We start from the raw sequence: 21,033 nt of genomic DNA on the forward strand, positions 1-21,033 counted from the left end.
ACAGTCGAACCAAGGAAACAGCTAAGTCCTGAAGGTGCATGAGCCTTTCACTGTCTGTATATAAAATGCAAATACACCGGCGGATATCAAAGGCCGGTGTGGGAGGCCCCAATACTCGTGTTACTGGACTCCCAGAGCAGGACCCTGCTGCAGGTTTCTCTTTTACACACTGCCTCCACTTCTCACCCAGTGCTAGTTTTAGGGTACACCTGGAGCCACGCTGGGAAGGGTGGGGACGGCTGCAGTTTGAAATATCAATGGGTTAAAGTCATCTGTTGCAGAACTCCTTGTTTCCACTTCCCAGGAAATCAGTCTATAATAAAAATGTCAAGATAAGACTGGTGAATAAGGTACCTGCAGGAGAGAGCAGAGTCTCCTGCAAAGCCACACCATGTAATGTGGTTAGGATGTGGTCTAAAGCCCAGAGCTGCTGACTGTGGAAGTGGATAATCAGGTTCAAGTCTGGGTATCAGCTCAACATCCTATGATTCTGGGCAAATCATTTAATGTCCCAGTACGTGCTCCGTGCTCCAATTCCTGTGGTTCGAGCTTGCACAATATACACAAGCAAAAAAATCTCTTAGGTCACATAACTGTATTTTATGTGGATCGCTCTGTGGGTTACTGCTTTTGTCGCAGAGAGCCTCTTATTATTACCTGCAGTTCATAAGTTATAGTCCTAGTACAGCATAGCGAGCTATGAGCTATCATCAAATAGCTACATGCAAATGGCAAAGAACAGGTTCAGAACCTTATAGTTTGTTTTCTACAAACTTTCATTAGTCTAGGATTGCTACAAAAAACAATACAAAAATACATTCTTATTAGTAAAGATAACCCCAATCACTGTTGTGTTTTAAAACCCAATCACTGCGTTATGTTTTAAATCCCGTTTGTATTTCTCCAGCCTCTGCACTCTTAGTGCCTCATTTGTGGGGTTTTTGACGTAGGTCAGTGCAGCAGGCCTAACTGCTGCGCTGCCCTACGGCAAAAGAAAAGGGAAGGAATGCGCCATATCTATTAGATACGGCGCATTTTTGTCCTTTCCCTAGCGTCGGCGCACAGTGGGCTGCTGTGCCCCAATGCAGGCACCTTTGCACCATGGTGCAAAAGTGCCTGCGTTGCAGGGATGATTATTTTTGTGCAGGAAGGGAAACTAGAGGCTTTTTCCTCTTTCTATGTGTGCTGCAGAAAGCTGCCTCAGACTTGCGATTTCTCCTAAATCTGACAAAAAGCCATGGATGTTGCTGGGAACGCTCCAAGCAACACCAATGGAACGCCCCTTTCACACAGTTTTCTGAGTGAAAGGGGCCCATATTTATAAGGCCATCGTGGCCTTATAAATATGCCAGTGGGCAAAAGAACATCAAAAAGTGACGTTACGGCGGCTCAAAAGGGCTGGTAGGACCTCATAAATGAGGCCATTAACATTTAATGCTCACTAGTATGGATGTCATGTAACTCACAGGTAGGAACCACTCAGAGTGCCTATTTCTGTTGGTTGAAAGTGCTTTCCTCGGGGGCTATTTTGCAAGCAGACCAGTTTAAGGATTGAGCATATTTTTGGCTTGTTACTGATGTTTCGATCCCAGCTAGATCCTAGCGCCTGGCCACCTTTGTAGATGATTAGCCACGCTCAACACATCAGTGATTGATTGATGTTTTCTTCACACTTGTGCTTTAAAATGCTATATTTGGATCCCTGTTTTTCAACAATATGCAATAAATATGTGGTGTAAAATCCACCATGTGAATCAATTTAAACAAAAAACATTCTTGCTGTAGGAGAACCCCCTGCAACCTCTTTTTGCACTTCAGGCTTGCTCACTTTGCTTTGCGCTCATTATACCCGGGTATAGCATTTCTGCCTCACCACTTTCAAAATTCACCAGCTGCCACTGTCTGAGATCCCAATTTTGGATGCAAGGCAACTGCAACAATCCAGTGAAAGTTGGAAAAGCATGATTCAGATTTGATCATTGCTCCTTATATCTTAGCACTCTCATCTAGTGTATCGGTCTCCGCGACAACACCTTACTTGATTAAAGAACCACTACTCTCATGATTCTCCTTATTCATTGGAAAATGTATATTTTGCCTCCACAAGCTTCCTTGTTATGTGCTACCACACTCCTCACTCTACTGCCCTTTGCCTCATCAAGGTGCCCCACTGTAGGAGGCAATAGCAAATAAGTATATCCTTTTCGATACTTTGTCAGCTTCTGCAAATAACCTCTCAGTTCATTTATGTTTGAGGTTTTTCTTCACTACCATGCAAAGAAAACAAATGGGTGAATGGTTCACCACAGCCTTCCCAAAATCTTCTGATTAGCTGTTATGCAATTCCACTGCAATTCTTTAGGTAGCACAGTGGTATGCGCCACAAATATAGACCTCTTGCCCTGACAGTGGCACAACTGCATAAGACATGGAGGATAGGCTGAAGCAGACCAAATCAGGCAAACAAAAACAGTTGCCTGGACTATTTTCAGCCAACCAAAGGTGAACCGTCCTAAAAGCAGTCCCATGCTTATGCAATGGCACCAAGAACAATGGGTTTGGCCTCATGCCGCACCTGCCACAGAACATCAAATCTGTGCAACGTTTGTAGAACAACTACACAGAACATCACAATAAGTTTGTTCAACACAGTACTTCTTAAAACATTCCCACGAAGTACACATGTAGTCATTTTGATTCTGCTGAACACACTCGGCTTGCCGGCCTTTGCCGTCTTTGGTGCATCAGAACATAATATCTTCTGAGCCTAAAACTACAAAGAAAATTGAATAATCTGACTCATTGATACATAAATGCAAATGACAAATTCTTAAAAGGAATAAGTTAAGTAGTGTAGACACCCATATTCTTGTATCCTAATCAGATAAAAAAGGACATCTAAACGACTTTACCGTATGGTTTTGCATAGGTTTGTGTGACCACATCCAACAATGATGCAGTCATTTTATGGCTCGTAGTCCATTATTCTGACTTTCTCCAGCTCATCAAAGCATTCACTTTTGTCATTGATGACCCAACCTTTTCTCTCACTCAAGAAATGATTTTTTTGTGTAGACTTGCCAAAGGTTCAAGTCTTGTGGGACAGGGAACATTGGGGATTGTAGGAAAGTAGGATCTGCTTCTCATGGTTACCCCAACTTTTTGCTAAATGTGATACTGTTTTTGACTTGTCTGACTGGGATCCTGCTAATCATCACCCCAGTCTATCTCCTTTTTCCCTAAACTGTTATGTTATGTACTTTGGTACACTCCAGATTGGATACTGGGGTACCCTTGTCAGTCCCTAGTATATGGTACCTATGTATCCAGGGCATAGGTACCCCAGAGGCCTCCCATGGGCTGAAGCATGTATTATGCCACCCATGAAAGGCCATGAAAAATGGAACTACAGGTCTGCCATTGCAGCCTCTGTAAGTTGGTACATGCCCCACTTACTTAAGAGATAGGTTTACTATATCTAAGGGTCACTACACTTAAAACCTATAAGTCACCCCCAAAGCAGGCCTTAACAATCCTGAAGGCAGGGTGCTTGGTTCTAAGTGAAAGGGTGCCACTGCATGAGGAGGACACCCCTGCAGCCTACGGAGTCCATTCTCCCGGGTTGTTGGTGCAGCAGCCATTTACGACATATAGAGTGGCATTATGCAACCGCGTGATGACCAACTCTAAAATGGATGACAGCAACCCAATTGTGTTTGGTGTCAAACATTGTGGAATCATACCTCCCACACTGGTATCCAGTGTGGGAGGTATGATTCCACCCCTCAGAAGCGAGCTTCGTTGGGTCCCTGGTTTTCCCGGTACCAGCCTTCTAGTCCCGGGAAGCACAAAGTGGGTGCTGCCAACCAGAGACACATTTCTGCCCTCCTGCTGCTGAGCCGAGCTCGAGCAGGGGAAGGCAGAATAATAGGCACCCTGTCACAGGGAGGTGTGACCCCCCTCCCAGACAGAATTTAGTGTATTAGGGCGGGGTGGGTGCGCTTGACAGCGACCGAAAGTCTGCATGAGGGAGACATTTGGAGTCCCTGTGCATAGGCCAGTTCAAACCAATCCTGGGAGCCATTGGCTCCTGCTCTGGCGCAAAACTGGAGAAAGGACATGGGAGTAACCTCCCCACTGTCTAGACTCTCCCCTGGGAGGGTCCCCTCAATCTGTCCATCCCCTGTCCAGTTGGTACAAAAGGGCTTACATGGCTGCAGGACCCTAGATTCGATGTGGACAAGATTCTGAACCAGAAACCACTGAATTTTAACTGTCTGGACACTCCGAACTTCACTGGACTTCGTTTGGGCCTGACTTCGTTTCCCTCTCAGTCTGAAGCATTTTCTGTGCCTGTGCACCATACCTCTTTCATGCAGGACCTGTGGAACATCAAGGACAACTGAAGATACCTCCCTTGGAGTGAAGGAGTCACTCCCCTGCGTTTGCAGGCACCACATCACGACTGACCGGTTTGTTGCTCCTGAGCTCCTACAGACTCCGAAGGCTCCAGCAACACAAGAGGTGGGTTTCTATGTCCCTCGAGGTCCGAGCTGCACTCTTACCAAGATGAGGACAGAATCCCTCATGGGTACTGAGATACTCGTACCCCTGTGAACCGCGTTCATTTGTACGTGAATATTTTTTGGGGCGTTTCCTGAGGAAGTGCATTGGGCTCCTAGTAGCCCCAACCTCTGGCACCATTTCCTACTAAGAACTTCAGCTTCCTTGCACGAAGTGCTCTCTGGGCTGCTGTTTGATGAAATCACTTGAGATCCTCTTGCGACTCCTGTGCCTCCGGCCTGTGAGTCCCCTTGAGGGTCAACTTTGCTTTTCTTGGGCTCTCTTAATTGCTCCAGGCCTGCCCTGACTCCCCTGACTTTGGTGAGTCTCCTTGACCTTGTTGGCCCGAACCGTAACCTTCCTTGACCTTCTGTATGGGTTGCCGTTGCCAAGGCTTGTTGGTGCTCCCGTCAGACACCGACCCCTCAGCACTCAACATCCTTTGTGAAACAGCTCGTATCCAGCTCCTGGGTTGTCCTCAACATCTCCTGGTCCCTGTGGGTGCAGAGTCAAGAACTCCATCAACGCACCTTAAGCATCCAACAGCGGTGGGTATTTTTCTACTGCGCCCCTGGTCACTCCTGAGTGACCCAGACTATGTACCCTCTGCTTTCAGGTACTCTTCGACAAGAATCCACCTTAGGATTCCAACTGACACTTTTCTTCCTTCTAGCAGAGGCTCTTCATCGAAGTCCTCCATTGGGTTCGACAGCGGTTTCCGAGGCCACTTCAGACTCATGCACCTGGCTTCCCTAGAATAGGTAACTCTGATACTATGCTATCCACGGGTGGGGTGGCTCTCCAACCTCCTAACTTCCAAGGAGTTTCTTTGAAGTCCACTGGGAAGGGTCCTTAAACTTTAAAACTTCAACAGCGACTTCCCAATAGAATTGTACAGAGCACACGGTCGTGTTACCACGCTGCACTCGTCCACCATGGCGTCCCTACTTACTCACCTTGGTTGGTTCCTTGGGGTCCCAATGATTCTACATCCTCTAGACACTGTCTTGGCTCAAGACGTGGTTCTTATATCACTATTTTAGTATATGGTTTGGTCTTCCCCTAGAGCTCACTGTGTATTAGTGCTAATTACTATTCTTTCTTTGCTACAGTATTGTGTGCTTTGTGATTATCTCTGTGTAGGAGATACTATGTCATACTACAGAGTGGTATATTAATAAATACATATTTTTATAACTACTATGTGGTTCTTCCTTCATTTAACCAATACTATAAGGTTGCATTCTGGTAAAACAAGCGGCTTGACATTCCTTCAAGACTAAGCCAGAAGGCTGCTCTCCACAGCTACCACTTGGATAGCTTTCTAAGGTTATCTTTGACCTCTTAAATCACTATAAGGGTTGTGTCGACTAGTGCAAGGTGCCCACTTTAATTAGTGGACAGCATATACCATGCCAAGTTCTCACAGTTATCATCACATTTTGTCTCCCTTTTATCCACAATGCAAATGTTTTAACTTTAAAAGAGGGAAGGACCACTGTTCTTGTTGAGATTATTCAATTTTTTTCAATTATTATACTTGGAAGTCCTTAATCGAAAAATGGAAGAACAAAGCTATAAGTACAAAATTATAAGTAATAGAATCAAAGTAACTTACAGGATCGAAAAACTAATACCAAATTACATTGGAAAACTTGAGTAGTCAGCTCTTCTGTGTGTTATTGTCACCAGTGATGTACTTGCCTAATATATGATGAAAGACTGCACTACTGCGGCCGCAGATTTACCACTTTTCGGGGTCGGACTGGCCTGTAGGGAAATCTGGCAGTACCAGAAGGCCTTCCTCCTCATACTTTCTGCTGAGTTCATTTTATTGGCCTTAGAACTCTGCGAACCTTACCACTGCTAACCAGTGCTTAAGTGCGTGTGCTCTCTGCTTAAACATGGTAACATTGACGTATACCCAATTTGAATATTTTAATTTACATGTAAGTCCCCACTAAGGTGGCATTAAATGCATCCAGGGTCTGTAGAGTAAATTCTACTAATGGACCTGCATCACTGATCGTGCCATCCACTTTTGTAGCCTTTAGACATGGCTCAGGCCTGCCATTGAAGAGCCTGTGTGTGCAGTTTTAACCTACCATGGCGGCCCGGCAAAATAAACATTTTGCCAGGACCAAACTATCTTTTAAATACAAATAAGTCACCCATTAGGTAGGCCCCGGACAGCCCTAAGGGTGAGGTGCAGTGTATTTAAAACATGGGCATGTACTTTTAAGTTTTACATGTCCTGGTGGTAAAAAAGTCTTAAATTTGTTTTTCACTACTACAAGGCATATCTCTCCCAAAGGACAGCATTAGAGTTGCCTTGTTACGTTTTATATGTGTAATTTCCAAATGGGAAGAGATCCCCAGCGCATTTTTGGTGCCTCTGGAATCCGAATTTAAAATACTAACTTATGGTGAAGTCACATTTTAAATTACAATTCTGAAAATGCCACTTTTAGGAAGTTGGCATTTTCTTGCCTTGGCCATTTGGTGCCTGCAACTAGTCCATGGTCACATGACTGTGTATGTGTGATATTTGGGCTTTGTGTATTCCTCCTAGACAGCCACACACGATGGGAGTAGGTACAAATGGATGGGCTATCACTTGCAGGATGGGAGAGAGGATCTGTGCACAGCCCCACTTACACTTGAATAGGCTGTGTCCTGTCACCACACAAAAGGCTGTATAATCCCTGGAGCCATGTCAGGGAAGGCAGGGCATCCGTACACTTCAAAGGCATATTTCTAGAAGCTTCTTCCCACTTCAAAGGTACAACTGTGTATTAAACAAGGACCTCAAACACCAACTCTTCTGTACACTTCTGAACCTGTGGATACTCTGCAAGGAAGAAGGACTGTTGTGCTGCTGAAGGACTTCCACTCTTTTGGACTGCACTCTGCTGGACTCCTGCTTTGCTGAGCTGGCCTGCTGTCCTCTTGCCTGGGTGAGAAGGACTGTACCTGCATCACTTGAACCTAAAACCAAGAGTGACTCTAAGGGCTAGTTGGCTGGCATCCTGCCAAAGCCTGTTGGACATAACAAGCTTCCAACAACCTTGCATCTGCACCTGGAATCTGCCATCTGTGGGTCTACCATGCCATGTGGTGCCTCCCCAGTCCTGGAAACTTGGAAATGGGCTTAAGGTGATTTGCCAGCCTCTGTGGATCCAGCAGAACTGACACATCCCCTCTGCTACACAACCCCGAGCAGAACTCATGCTGCTGTGTAGATTGGACCCATCGCAAAGACTTCCATAGCCACCACAGCCCGCATCCTCGGCACGGGCCCTTGCATCTCTTGCTGACAGCAGCTTTTACTACGATGCTGGACTCAGCATCGCAGCCTCGCAGCTCCTTGGAACCGACACATCGCTTGGACTGCACGACTCATCCTGACTCGGGACTTCGCAGTGCAAGTCCTTTCTACAGGACCCTCAATGGAGACATAACAGGACCTACGCACAACAGCTTTGCCGCATCTCGGAACTGATGCATCACCTTGGCTGTGCAACACATCTTTGACACATATTCACGCAAAGCTCCACAAGCCAGGGTTTAAGGCACTCTGTTCCACAGGCCTAACTGTGTCTCTGTAGCCGACCAACGCTCCAGCACGGTCAGCCTGAACTTGTGACTTTGTCCCGAACAGATTTCCATAGTTGGCACTCTATGCCTTGTGACAGTATTTTCTCTAAAAACTATAAACTTCAATGTCTCCAATTTTACTACTTTGATATTTGTCATTTTGGTCTTGTTTTATTTATTAAATTAGGCTCTATTTTTCTAACATGGTATTGGGAAGTTTTTGAATGGTACTTTCACTGTTTTACTGTTTGAAGTGCTGCATACATATTTTACACATTGCCTCTAAGTTAAGCCTGACTGCTTAGTGAAAAGCTACCAGGGGGCTGAGCACAGGTTAATTTTGAGTTTGCTTGTGCCTTACCCTGACTAGGATTTCAGTTTCTGCTTGACCAGGGCTCACATCCAGTCAACCAGAAACCCAATTTGGAACAAGTTTGGTTTTATGTTCTGGGCGGCCGCATTTTACAGTTGAGTTCTTTCTATATTAAAACAAACTTTGCCAGTAGAAGTACAAATGCCTGTAGCCTGACATACCTTGCAAAACACCTGCACAGCATGTCTGTAAGAGTACAAAACAGCCCTATTTTTCAAACATGGACAACTTTCTTGGCGTTGTGATTCCTTAGTGGGAGCCACTTTTATTTTGGTGCCAATTTTCTGTCCACTGTCATGACTTCGGGATATTTCATTGCTGCTGCCTCACTTTCTTTCCTTGGTTGTGTAATGAAGAATGCCCATTTGAGGCCATGTTGGACATGCTGTGTGCATGAGGGACATCTGCTTGGGAGATGTCATTGTTGCAAACTCACTTTCCTTTTCTTGTGCATATAAGAATCATGCACTTCCCCGGCTGCACAATACCTCCTCGTTATTTCAGTAGTTTCATTTGTTACCTAAGGCGGAGCTATTCTGAGCAAGGAATACTATTTTCTATACTATTGTTGGCTTTTAGATAATTGTATTAACTTCAAAAGATATATATAATGAAAACAAAATTAACACCCATTTAAAATCTAATATAGAAATACAACATTTTGTAATAGAAGAACAGTGAGATATACTGATAACTGCATATCGAATACTTTACCATGTCTTACTTGCTTAAAAATAAACCATTAACATTAAGCGCTTAAGAAATGTTTAAATCATACAAATCACATTGCATCAATACTTCGACTAATCATACAAATCCTATTAGCCTGTACTTTTGGATAGATTAAAAAAAGAAAAAGATGAATGAAACACATCAAACAGTCCCTTAATAGTATTGACATTTAATATATATCAAGGAAGTTTTTGCAGTATGTCAATACCAAAAGTTAGTTTTTAGGTCAGGTGTTAAACAGAACCTGTTGTTTTACTAAAATATGTCAGACTCATATCCCATCTCCTGCCAATGCGGTTGTAAATTCGTTTTGGATTGTTTTGCTTTTCTGACTACAACTATTTTACAGCACACCAAATTGTGTGTTTGGTACTTTTGGTATATTAAATCCTCCTTTTCTTTTTATCTTTCTTTCTTTCTCTCTTTCTTTTCTACCTTCTCTTACCTTCCTTCCTTCTTTCTTTCTTTCTTTCTTTCCTTTTTTCATTTTCCCTTTTCCCTAATTTCTTCTTCTCTTTCCTTCTCTCTTGCCTTCCTTCATTCTTGCTTAAAATCTGGTTATTTACTGTAATTGCTGTAGAGAAGGGTTGCCATACTGTTACATTTTAAAGCGAAGGAATGCCATACTGTTACATTTTAGCGCCAGGTCAACTTTCAGGCAATTGTGAGCTTTAGATATGAAACAATAATAATAATGATTACCCATGTTATGTTTCAGAACTGATTCTTTTAAGTCAGTGCTGCATTTAAATACATGTAAAGGCTTTATGATATTCTTTACAACTGGAAAACCACCTTTTTGTTGGGGATCTTTAATCTAACTAATGATATGGATGAGTATATCTTGGATAACAGGTAAACTGAGAAGGAGATGTTTATATAGATTATTACTACCTGATATACAGACATATTGGAATATATATTTGGAATTGTGGCTAAAACACGTACTCTTATGATATCAGTTTTGGCCTTATAACTAGATTAAATGTATGTCATCTGTCAAACTCCGATTTCAGTTCTTTCTTCAAGATAGTCAGATTAAATTATGGGACCATCCTTACATCTCTAGAAACTCTTAGACCCAGAAAAACTATTTTCTAGCTTCCCATTGTATAGACCAAGATTTTGAATCCCTTTATTATCCTTTTCCTTTACAGGTATGATAATGAATTGGGCAAATGTATTCTGTGACCCAAACTGAAGCTAAAATATCCACTAATCTTAGCTATGGAGGACATGCTGTCTGCAAACATTAAGCACTGAGATCCTACATTGCCTAATAGGACATTTTCAATTTACTTTTTTCCCTGATCGAGCGGTCTAAAGCAACTCCAAATCAAATAACATAGGGCAAACTTTTTAGTTTCCTTGTAAAGCTTGACTTGTCTATGCTCCAGAACCTTCACATAGGACGTTTGCATTATATGAAAAGTAGCTCTTCAAAAATTCTTCTTCCTAGAGTTTTAAGACTTTATTGATATATCATTTGTTGCTATACCAATAATTTATTTATTTTTTATTTATTTTATAGCATTTATAAGGCGCACAGCTACCCACAAAGGGTTTCCCGGCGCCGAAATCAGCAAAGACACAGGGCACAACTGGAGAGAGAGCAGATCCGAAGGCAAAGATTATTGATCAAACAACCAGGTTTTCACGCTTTTTCTGAAACTCCTGTAGTTTTCTTCTTAACACAATACTAAATACGTATAGACTTACCCACACATGTCAGAGAAGTTACATTGCCTGAAGTGCACTGTTCCCTGGAATGGAAAAGGAAAAGAATAACTTGCAATTACATTCTAGCATAAATTTATAATTTCAAGTTTATTCACATTTACCTTTCAGTTAGAAGCAGATGTGGTTTAATGTTAACTTCTTTATGTAGTGCTTTGTGCCAATGAAGACTAAGATTCAGAGGTGCAAAGTGCAGTACTAAACATAAACATTTTGGGGCAGATCTACAAGAAGGAGCCACAGCACGGCACCACAAGTACTGCCGCTGGGCCACGCAGCAGCACTTTCAGAGCACAGGAATGTGACATGTTTACAATAATATGTCACATTCCTGTGCTCTCCCCAGCGCTGGCGCACAAACAGCTGCCTGCGTCATGGGGAGATTGTTTTTGTGCAGGAAGGAGTACCTTCCTGCACAAAAACAAATCACTACAAGTATTTTCCTCTTTCAATGCGTGCTGTAGAATGCAGCACGCATTGAAAGAGAAAAAAACGAGGAGAAATGAAACCATTTCTCCTCATTGCACCTTGCTACGCCACCCAAAGGGTGGTGTAGCATACTGACGCATTTCCAGGTTTACGATTCCTCGTAAATCTGGAAATGTGTCTCGTTCCATGGGTGTTTTGCGTGGGAACACCCACAGCAACACCCATGGAACGCCCCTTACACGCAAATTGCTGCATGTAAAGGGGCCATATTTAAAAGGACAGGAAAAGTACGCAGGGTGGCTTTTCCTGTTCTTATAAATATGGGGCAGGGAAATGCGCTGCCAATGAGGCACTGGCAGCACAAGGGGCTTGTAAATTTGCATTTTCTTTGCAAAAGCAGTAAGCAGGCAGTGCAGGGGTAACTCTTGGAGAAGCACAGTACTGTGAAATGGCAGGTCAGGAATGGGCCCACCAGTTCATGAGCTGTGTGATATCGGACTTGAACTTGAATGTTGTACTTTTGCTTTGGCCATGTCTGAACTGGGGTGGTGGAGTGAGCTAAAGAATAATGATGGATTAAACCCAGATCAGTTGACTGGGGGTGAGTGCTTGCAATGTTAAACACTCCGGGCCCGATTCACAGAATGAACTTAAGACTCAATCCTAAACTTACTACTATTTTGGTATTCACAGAATGCACTTACTACTTTTGGCATTCAAAGAATGAACTTACTACTTTTGGTATTCACAGAAGTTAGGATTTTGTCTTAAGTCTGTCTCAAGTCTGTCTTAAGTCTGTCTTAAATCTGTCTTAAGACAAACTTAAGACAAAATCCTAACTTCTGTGAATACCAAAAGTAGTAAGTCCATTCTGTGAATGCCAAAAGTAGTAAGTGCATTCTGTGAATACCAAAATAGTAGTAAGTTTAGGATTGAGTCTTAAATTCATTCTGTGAATCGGGCCCTCCGTCCTTCATCCCCTTTGGTTTTGCTTTGTTTGCCCTAAGTTGGCAGGGTATGCCCAGACGTGGGTCACTTGCTCACTATGCCACTGAAATCAAGCTAGCCTGGCTGATGACGGCTGATTAGCCAGAAACCGGTCCCAGGATGCTTGTTTCCGGGCCAGGTTGGACATGGCTTGGCAGTTCGGACTGGACTGTTCCCATGAGGCACAGGGTCATACTGATTTACATATGGCCATGTCTGAACTGGGGTGGCGGAGTAAGCTAAAGAATGATGATGGATTAAACCCAGATCAGTTGAATAGGGGTGAGTGCTTTCAATGTTCAACACTCCGTCCTTCATCCCCTTTGGTTTTGCTTTGTTCGCCCTAAGTTGGCAGGGTATGCGCAGACGTGGGTCCCTTGCTCACTTTGCCACTGGATTCAAGCGAGCCTGGCTGATGAAGGCTGATTAGCCAGAAACCGGTCCCAGGATGCTTGTTTCCGGTCCAGGGAAGACATGGCTTGGCAGTTCGGGCTGGACTGTTCCCATGAGGCACAGGGTCAGACTGATTTGCGTATGGCCACGTCTGAACTGGGGTGGTGGAGTAAGCTAAAGAATGACGATGGATTAAACCCTGATCAGTTGACAAGGGGTGAGTGCTTGCAATGTTCAACACTCCATCCTACATCCCCTTTGGCTTTGCTTTGTTCGCCCTAGGTTGGCAGGGTATGCCCGAAGTGGGTCCCTTGCTCACTTTGCCACTGGATTCAAGCTACCCTGGCTGATGAAGGCTGATTAGCCAGAAACCGGTCCCAGGATGCTTGTTTCCGGTCCAGGGAAGACATGGCTTGGCAGTTCCGCTGGACTGTTCCCATGAGGCACAGGGTCAGACTGATTTGCATATGGCCATGTCCAAACTGGGCTGGCGGAGTGAGCTAAAGAATGATGATGGACTCATCCCAGATCAGTTGACTGGGGGTGAGTGCTTGCAATGTTCAACACTCCGTCCTTCATCCCCTTTGGTTGCACTTTTGCTTTGCAGTATAAGTTGGTCTGATTCATTGTTAATACTCCTATTTCAAATTTCTTATTCATTCCCTATTTATCATGCATGTTATTATGAACACAATTTATAGGCAGCCCCTGACCTCAGACACCAGGTCCATGGCAACGTGTCCATACATGCTCAGCCCGGTGACCTCAGATGTCATACGTGATCATGTTTACACATCCTGCATGTCCATTGGTCACACAACATCGACTTTGTCACTTGCCCCCACATTTCAGTAACTTATGGATGCTGCGCTCACAGGGTATGCCATTCGCCAGAGTTTTCCCTTGATGACGGGAGTACTCTTAGAACTTTTAGATTTTTTTGACCCCTTGTTGGCTCCTATGTGACAATGTTGGATATTACTATATGGATTAATACACAGTGTGTGACCACTGAGCATGTTCCATGGATACAAAGGATATGTGAAATGTCTCATGGAATGATAGAAATGCTGCATGTATATTACATATTACTCTACTACAACACTGCACCGTTTCTCAGACACCATTTTGTTGGAGTGTTTTCCCACCTCCACAAGTGCTGCATGAAAATGCTGTGCTATGCCGCTATCTTTTGCTTCTCTGGTCTTCTGAGACCTATCAATAGTTGCTGCATCTCATGAATTACAGCAGTCGTTCTAATGTCTTTTACCTGTGTTTTCTGTATGTCTTGACGAGGGAGTCTATTGCCCTTTATTCTGGGAAATTCACTGTGGGAAATTAAAAATTCAAAATAGTGACTAAGGGGGTAATCCCTCAGTCACTATGTTTAACTTTTAATTCCCACAGTGAATTTCCCAGAATAAAGGGCAATAGAAAGGCTTCACTGCAAGGGATTTGTATCTTTCTTCATTTAGATCCAATACCTCATCGTCAGTGAGCTCACCATGACCTCCAAAGTGCTCTCGAAGTGCCTCACTGAGCCCATCCACTACCCTAGCACACTGATAGGCAGATGTAACAGCCCTGTGATGAAGCATGACACCTAGGTGGGTGTGATAGGGCCTGTCAAAATGTTCTTATAATATGCAAGACATACACAATAATAATGGATGTTTCTCTCTTAAAATGTAACTTCCTGAGAACCCTCATTTCTGTTAGCCCCAGGTAACCTTTGTTTCTGTAGATTTGTAGCAGGAGGGTGTTACTCTAAGTTCCAAACTTCCTCTCTTCCCCTACAAACTTCAGTGTATAGCTCTTCATCCTCCAATCACAGGAATGCAGGATGTCTACTGCTTGGGGTTGCAGTCCTCCTCCTCTTTCGAGTGCCATGCCAAGCTGGAGGCATCCAAAATGGATCTCTCTAGCTCTAGTACTGAGACTTATTCACACTGAGAGTCTTACTACTGCCACCAACACTTTATGAGCTACATCCAGGACAGGGGGCAGTAGTCCTCTGTCTATTATGGAGGTATGCTTGGTGCATCCCTCCGGATCATAGGACAAGTCCTGACATCACTTTGTAGGAAGAGGCTTAGGCCTCTGTGTACAGGCTTAGATTAGCATGATGCCAGGGTCAAAAAAGGTGCAATACCAGATATACATGCAGGTGGGCACTCCAGCCGGAGGGGCATGTCTATATTTCCTGCAAGTGACACTTCTGCTCCAAAATTGACTTTATACTATGTCCGATACCCATTTTGTGAATCAGAAAAACATCTCTGAATCATAAAATGGTAGAAGCGGTCTCCAATGGACAGATTCTCTTTTGGAAATTGTGTTGGGTGGCTGCAAGAGGAGCAGAGAGTGGTCAGGGGACCACCACCTGCTCTCTCCTGTGTGTTTCCATGTGGGAAATAATTTTGTTAAAGCAGAACCGTTCCTTTAAGCAACATATGCTGCTTTTAAAAAAATGTAAGCAAAGGGATGGTTTTCTGGCATTCCTTACAGATCACCATTCCTGTGTTTGCAGCCAATCACAGGGCATTATAAATAGTGGCCAACCTCATTCATATTTATTAGGCAAGTTGTTCTGAGACACCCTGTGACTGGAGATTTTGTGAAGTGGCAAATTAGTGCATAGGTTGCATTTCAAAATAAAAGACCAGTCTCAAAAAGCTGATGCACATTTTGAAAATCTTTTTGTACATCTGGACACTTGTTCCTATTTTTAAAAATTACACGGCAGTGCATTGGCTCGCATTATTGGAGTACTATTCAGGGAAAGGGTTTTACAAAGTTTTTACTACAGGTTTGATGCCTGGTAGAGAGTGAAAAACTCCTGTTCATTGAAAATCCTGGGCTAAAATTGGCCACTCTATAAATGGACAACTTCATTAGGCCCTGGAATCCACATGGCATTAAACTGCTGACTTGTATTGTTGTTTGGTTCTCCAGTGTATGGGTTAGTAAGAGTGCCAAGGGTGCCATGGTCCCCTATAGCTTGCTGTTTGTTGCCAAAGGATGTTTCTATTGGAACCTGCATACATTTAATATTGCAATGCAAACAGTTTATTTCTAAAAGTAGGCCCCTCGATTCTACATAAGAAATGTTTGCATTTCACAGTATGTGTGTGTTACAATTCATTCTGCTTAATTGTTTTCTGTATTTGTGACTTTTATTATAGTGTTCCAAATCAATACGGGGGAGGAGAGGAATTTGTGATCCATTCGATTCCCTGGAATCAAATATCAACTAATCAAAAGAGAAGTATCACTTGTCCTGCATAACATTGGGTATGCGGGAGTGGTTCTATCAAGTCCCAATAAAAAACCCTCATGCACGTGTTGGGGGAAGCACCGCTTACAGCGGATATATCGCATCGCGCTGACAGTGCATCGCTGCTGTTACATCGTGCGCGACATCACATCGCATGCCGTCAGGACGCATGCAAGTACATCGCATTTCCTTCTACATCGTTAACCATTACATCGGAATCCGGCCTTTTATACCGGCATACTTTATGTCTTTATGTTTATTTAAGAAGAGACTTTGGTGCTTTGTTGAAGACACATCGCAGAACAGACATTTCTGAATACTTTATGTTTATTTAAGAAGAGACTTTGGTGCTTTGTTGAAGACACATCGCAGAACACACATTTCTTTACCGGGCATATTTCTTTGTTAAATAAAGCAATTGATTTCAAAAACAAAGAAATGCAACGCAATTGAGGTCATTTCTTTCAAGATACTAACATCTGATTCAAGCCGGCACGTACAATACGTCAATAAATAAAAAAAATATGTGGTCTGACGGATCGGTTGCCAGACTTTGCTGCTGGCAGACAAGGTTCGAGCCTCCACTCATACCAAAATGATATACGACCAGCGGAATTGTGCGCATATGCGGAATTGTGTTTATAAAATGGAAATTGTCTTTATTAAAGTAAATTTATTTGGAAACATAGAAATGCATCATATTTATTCAGGCATCATATTTAATAAACATCTGATGGGTGGATGGATGATGGATGGGTGCTGGGGGATGGATGGCCGGGTGGGTTGGATGGTTCCTGGTGGATTGATGTGCGTGGGTGGCATGGGTGGATGGATATGGGTGGGTGGGATGGGTGGATGGGTGATGGTGAATTAATGGATGGATGGGTGGGTGGGTGGGATGGGATGGATGTGGGTGGGTGCGTCTATTTCATGCATCATATTTATTCAGCCATCATATTTAATAAACACCTGATGAGTGGATGCATCATGTTTAATAAACATCTGATGTGTGTATGGATGTGTGCAGGTGGATTAATGGATGGATGGGTGGGTGGGTGGGATGGGATGGGTGGATGGATGTGGTTGGGTTCGTCTATTTCATGCATCATATTTATTCAGCCATCATATTTAATAAACACCTGATGAGTGGATGCATCATATTTAATAAACATCTGATGTGTGTATGGATGTGTGCAGGTGGATTAATGGATGGATGGGTGGGTGCTGGGGGATGGGATGGGTGGATGGATGTGGGTGGGTGCGTCTATTTCATGCATCATATTTATTCAGCCATCATATTTAATAAACACCTGATGAGTGGATGCATCATATTTAATAAACATCTGATGTGTGTATGGATGTGTGCAGGTGGATTAATGGATGATGGGTGGGTGCTGGGGGATGGGATGGGTGGATGGATGTGGGTGGGTGCGTCTATTTCATGCATCATATTTATTCAGCCATCATATTTAATAAACACCTGATGAGTGGATGCATCATATTTAATAAACATCTGATGTGTGTATGGATGTGTGCAGGTGGATTAATGGATGGATGGGTGGGTGGGTGGGATGGGATGGGTGGATGGATGTGGTTGGGTGCGTCTATTTCATGCATCATATTTATTCAGCCATCATATTTAATAAACACCTGATGAGTGGATGCATCATATTTAATAAACATCTGATGTGTGTATGGATGTGTTCAGGTGGATTAATGGATGGATGGGTGGGTGGGTGGGATGGGATGGGTGGATGGATGTGGTTGGGTGCGTCTATTTCATGCATCATATTTATTCAGCCATCATATTTAATAAACACCTGATGAGTGGATGCATCATATTTAATAAACATCTGATGGGTGTGTGGATGTGTGCAGGTGGATTAATGGATGGATGGGTGGGTGCTGGGGGATGGATGGGCGGGTGGGTTGGATGGGTCCTGGTGGATTGATGTGTGTGGGTGCAATGGGTGGATGGATGTGGGTGGGTGGGATGGGTGTATGGGTGATGGTGGATTAATGGATGAGTGGGTGGGTGGGTGGGATGGGTGGATGGATGGATGTGGGTGGGTGGGATGGATGTGGGTGGGTGGGATGGGTGGATGGATGTGGGTGGGTGCAATGGGTGGATGGATGTGGGTGGGTGGGATGGGTGTATGGAAAAACACGGAGTACAAGTTGCGAACAGTCTAGCTTCCGACAAAACGGAAAATTGGAACTCAAGAAAGGAAAAGGGGCGAAAACACATAAAACCACGGACAACAAAAACATAGCATGTATAGAAACGGAAACTGTTACAAACTAACACATAGCCTGACCGATAGCTCTGCCGACCTTGGTGTTTGTCAACCACAGTTCGAGCCCCCTATCAACTCGCAAAACAGCGCTACATTAGTTTTAAACTACTGGATTAGGGCTGGATGGCAAACTTAAAAAGTGCAGCGCTACATTACATTTTTATTATTGGATTATGGGTGGAGGATGGTTGTCAAATGCCTTATGGTGGATGGTTGAATGGATGGGTGATGGTGGGTGGATGGATGGATGAATGGATGGATGGATGGGTGTATGGGTGGATGGATGCATGGATGAAGATACAGATGTTTGGGAACTAAAATATGACGGTATCTCGTCAATACCAACAAGAAGAGAAAGTATGTTTTCTGCAGTGAGCATTCTGTGGCCTGGTAGCTTACCTTATGGGGGGGGGGGGGGGGGGGTGTCCTGTTGGTTGGTAGTGTATATTATTGGTTACTTACTTTCTGTGTGCATTCGTGACACTCGTTTATTTTTTTGCAGTTTGTGTGTATGAAAGAGTTCAGTATATTACGCCCTTTCGATCTCTCTTTAAACTACTTCATTCATATTTTAAACATATTGCAATCTATAGAAGTCTCTGACTTCCTGGATCGTAATTTTGACGTTTTGTGGAATTAAAAACTTCAAAAGATGTGCTTAATATGTTCAGGTGATTGTCCGTAGTGAGCAGAGGAGACTGGACTTGGTTTTCATCAACAAACTCAGAGCAAGAGAAAGAAAGGAAGAAATGGGAGGAAGTAGAAGGAAAAGAAAGATACTAAACGGTGACGGAGGGAGCTGAAAAAGAACCTGCAGGTGTAGGATAAAGAGACAGGAAGCGGATGAAAGAGACAAGGCTGGGAACTGATGGTATCCGGCAACCCTAGCACCTGTCAACACAGGGCTCCAAAGAAAAACTAAAGGCCACATAACTTACATATTTCCTGATGAATGGTTTAATGAACCATTCACAGAGCGCATTGACTCAGCACTAGTTTACTTCACGCCACAATTTGCAGCTCTTTGATATGGTTTGAGGTGGATGTCTGTGCCGAGCCGTTCTCATGCTACACCCCATGTTTTAGACGTCAGTGCCACTTAACTTGTCTTTCTGCTAACCGGTGCTGTAGGGGGTTTGGGTACATGTGTAGGGCCTGTGCTCGGCATGCCATATCTTTACTGTAATCGCCTAGGGTCCTGGGGATGTCCCCTCTGCCATCTTTGCCAATGCTTGTTTTTTCCCTTACCGGTAATATATTTTAAACTGTAACTGATGGAATAAAACATATTCAAATGTGCTCTACAGCAGGCCTGAGGCGAATTCACGAGGAGCATACTGTACTCGTCAACACTGTTTATTTTGCATTAAAACTGATCGAGGATGAACATTTTGCATGTGGTTCAGGTTTCAAAGGATGTCCGCAGGGAAAGACACAGGCACAAATGGCGGAAAACACGGTGGGCAAGACGATATATACCCCCCCCCCACCCCCCACAAACCCATTGGATGGCAACATTTGTAACCGATGTGAAACATCGCGTTGTCATGTCGTGCGATGTTATGTCGCCGATGTGACACGCGATCCTGTTTCAAGGCCGCATTTGCGGCGCAATGTCGTGCGATGAGAAAATTGCCGATGTAAGTGCCATTGCGATGTTTTGTCCGCGATGCGAACGTCCGCGAGGACGTTGCACGCGATGGATCGTCATACAACCACGTGTTGGTTGATGGTAACCTTCTCTGCTTTCCCTCACACGTGTCTGCATATTCATAGGGTTTAGTGGTTATGCCACCTCCACCAGGAGGTGATACCCTTTGTTAAAACAGTAGTGACCAGTAATGGTGCTCGTGATACAGTGAGGTGTGTTAAAAGTCTCTAGGTTCCAGACACAGTTTTTTATTCATTCCGGTTTCAAAGAGGCAATAAAATCAGTATAGGTGACTTATAGTTATTATGACTCATTCACACTAGAATAGTGAAGTAGGTCAACATGTTTCAGCCCTCAGTCGCCAGAAGGTCGGGTGAGCTTTCTTCAGGACCAGGGGGTGAGGTGTAAAAGGTGAAATGTACTCCTAAGTATTACTTAGTGTAACTATCTAGAGGAACCTCATTTAATTGTAGTTCCTAAAGGTCCTATGGTACCTGCGAAAAATAAAAAAATGTATTTCAGAGACTTAACAAAGGGAAGGGTTTTTTTTGGTTTACACAAGACGTATGAATTGGTATTTATTATACCAAGAACACATAATGCTCAATGGTGTAGCAACTAATGAGTGACTATACTTCTGATCTAACTCCCTATGTCATGGACAAGGTCAACACTCTCATGTGAGGCAAACATCGTTCAATATTAGTATTTCTCCTTACTTGCTTTCTTTAATTGAGAAGTTGGTGTTTTCTCAGTCATGATAAGCTTTTGCCACTTATTCTTCCATATAATTCAGGTTTCTCTAGCTATATTTCATGCAGTTCTATCGTTAAAAACAGACTAATGAAGGCGTATTTCATGTACCTTCAGAAGTAAAATTCTTCCACTCGTGTTCGTTAAGTCTCATGCTTTCAAAACATAACACTCATGCTTAGGAAGGCATATTTCATGTACCTTCAGCGGCGTTTCCCATGCACACATTAAGATTTATGTTTGT

General features: G+C 43.5%; 1 protein-coding gene across 1 annotated transcript in view; it reads right to left on the minus strand.

Annotated features, from left to right (window-relative positions):
- TMPRSS3 (transmembrane serine protease 3) overlaps positions 1 to 21,033 on the minus strand; it is a 265,492-nt gene that overhangs the window by 111,017 nt on the left and 133,442 nt on the right. The window contains exon 7 of the mRNA XM_086948584.1: positions 10,985 to 11,028. Coding sequence (XP_086804710.1) covers positions 10,985 to 11,028 — 44 coding nt within the window. The remainder of the gene's footprint in view (positions 1 to 10,984; positions 11,029 to 21,033) is intronic.

Source organism: Lissotriton vulgaris, unplaced genomic scaffold (genome assembly GCF_964263255.1).
Source record: "Lissotriton vulgaris unplaced genomic scaffold, aLisVul1.2 SCAFFOLD_2812, whole genome shotgun sequence".
In the NCBI taxonomy this organism is placed as follows: Eukaryota; Metazoa; Chordata; class Amphibia; order Caudata; family Salamandridae; genus Lissotriton; species Lissotriton vulgaris.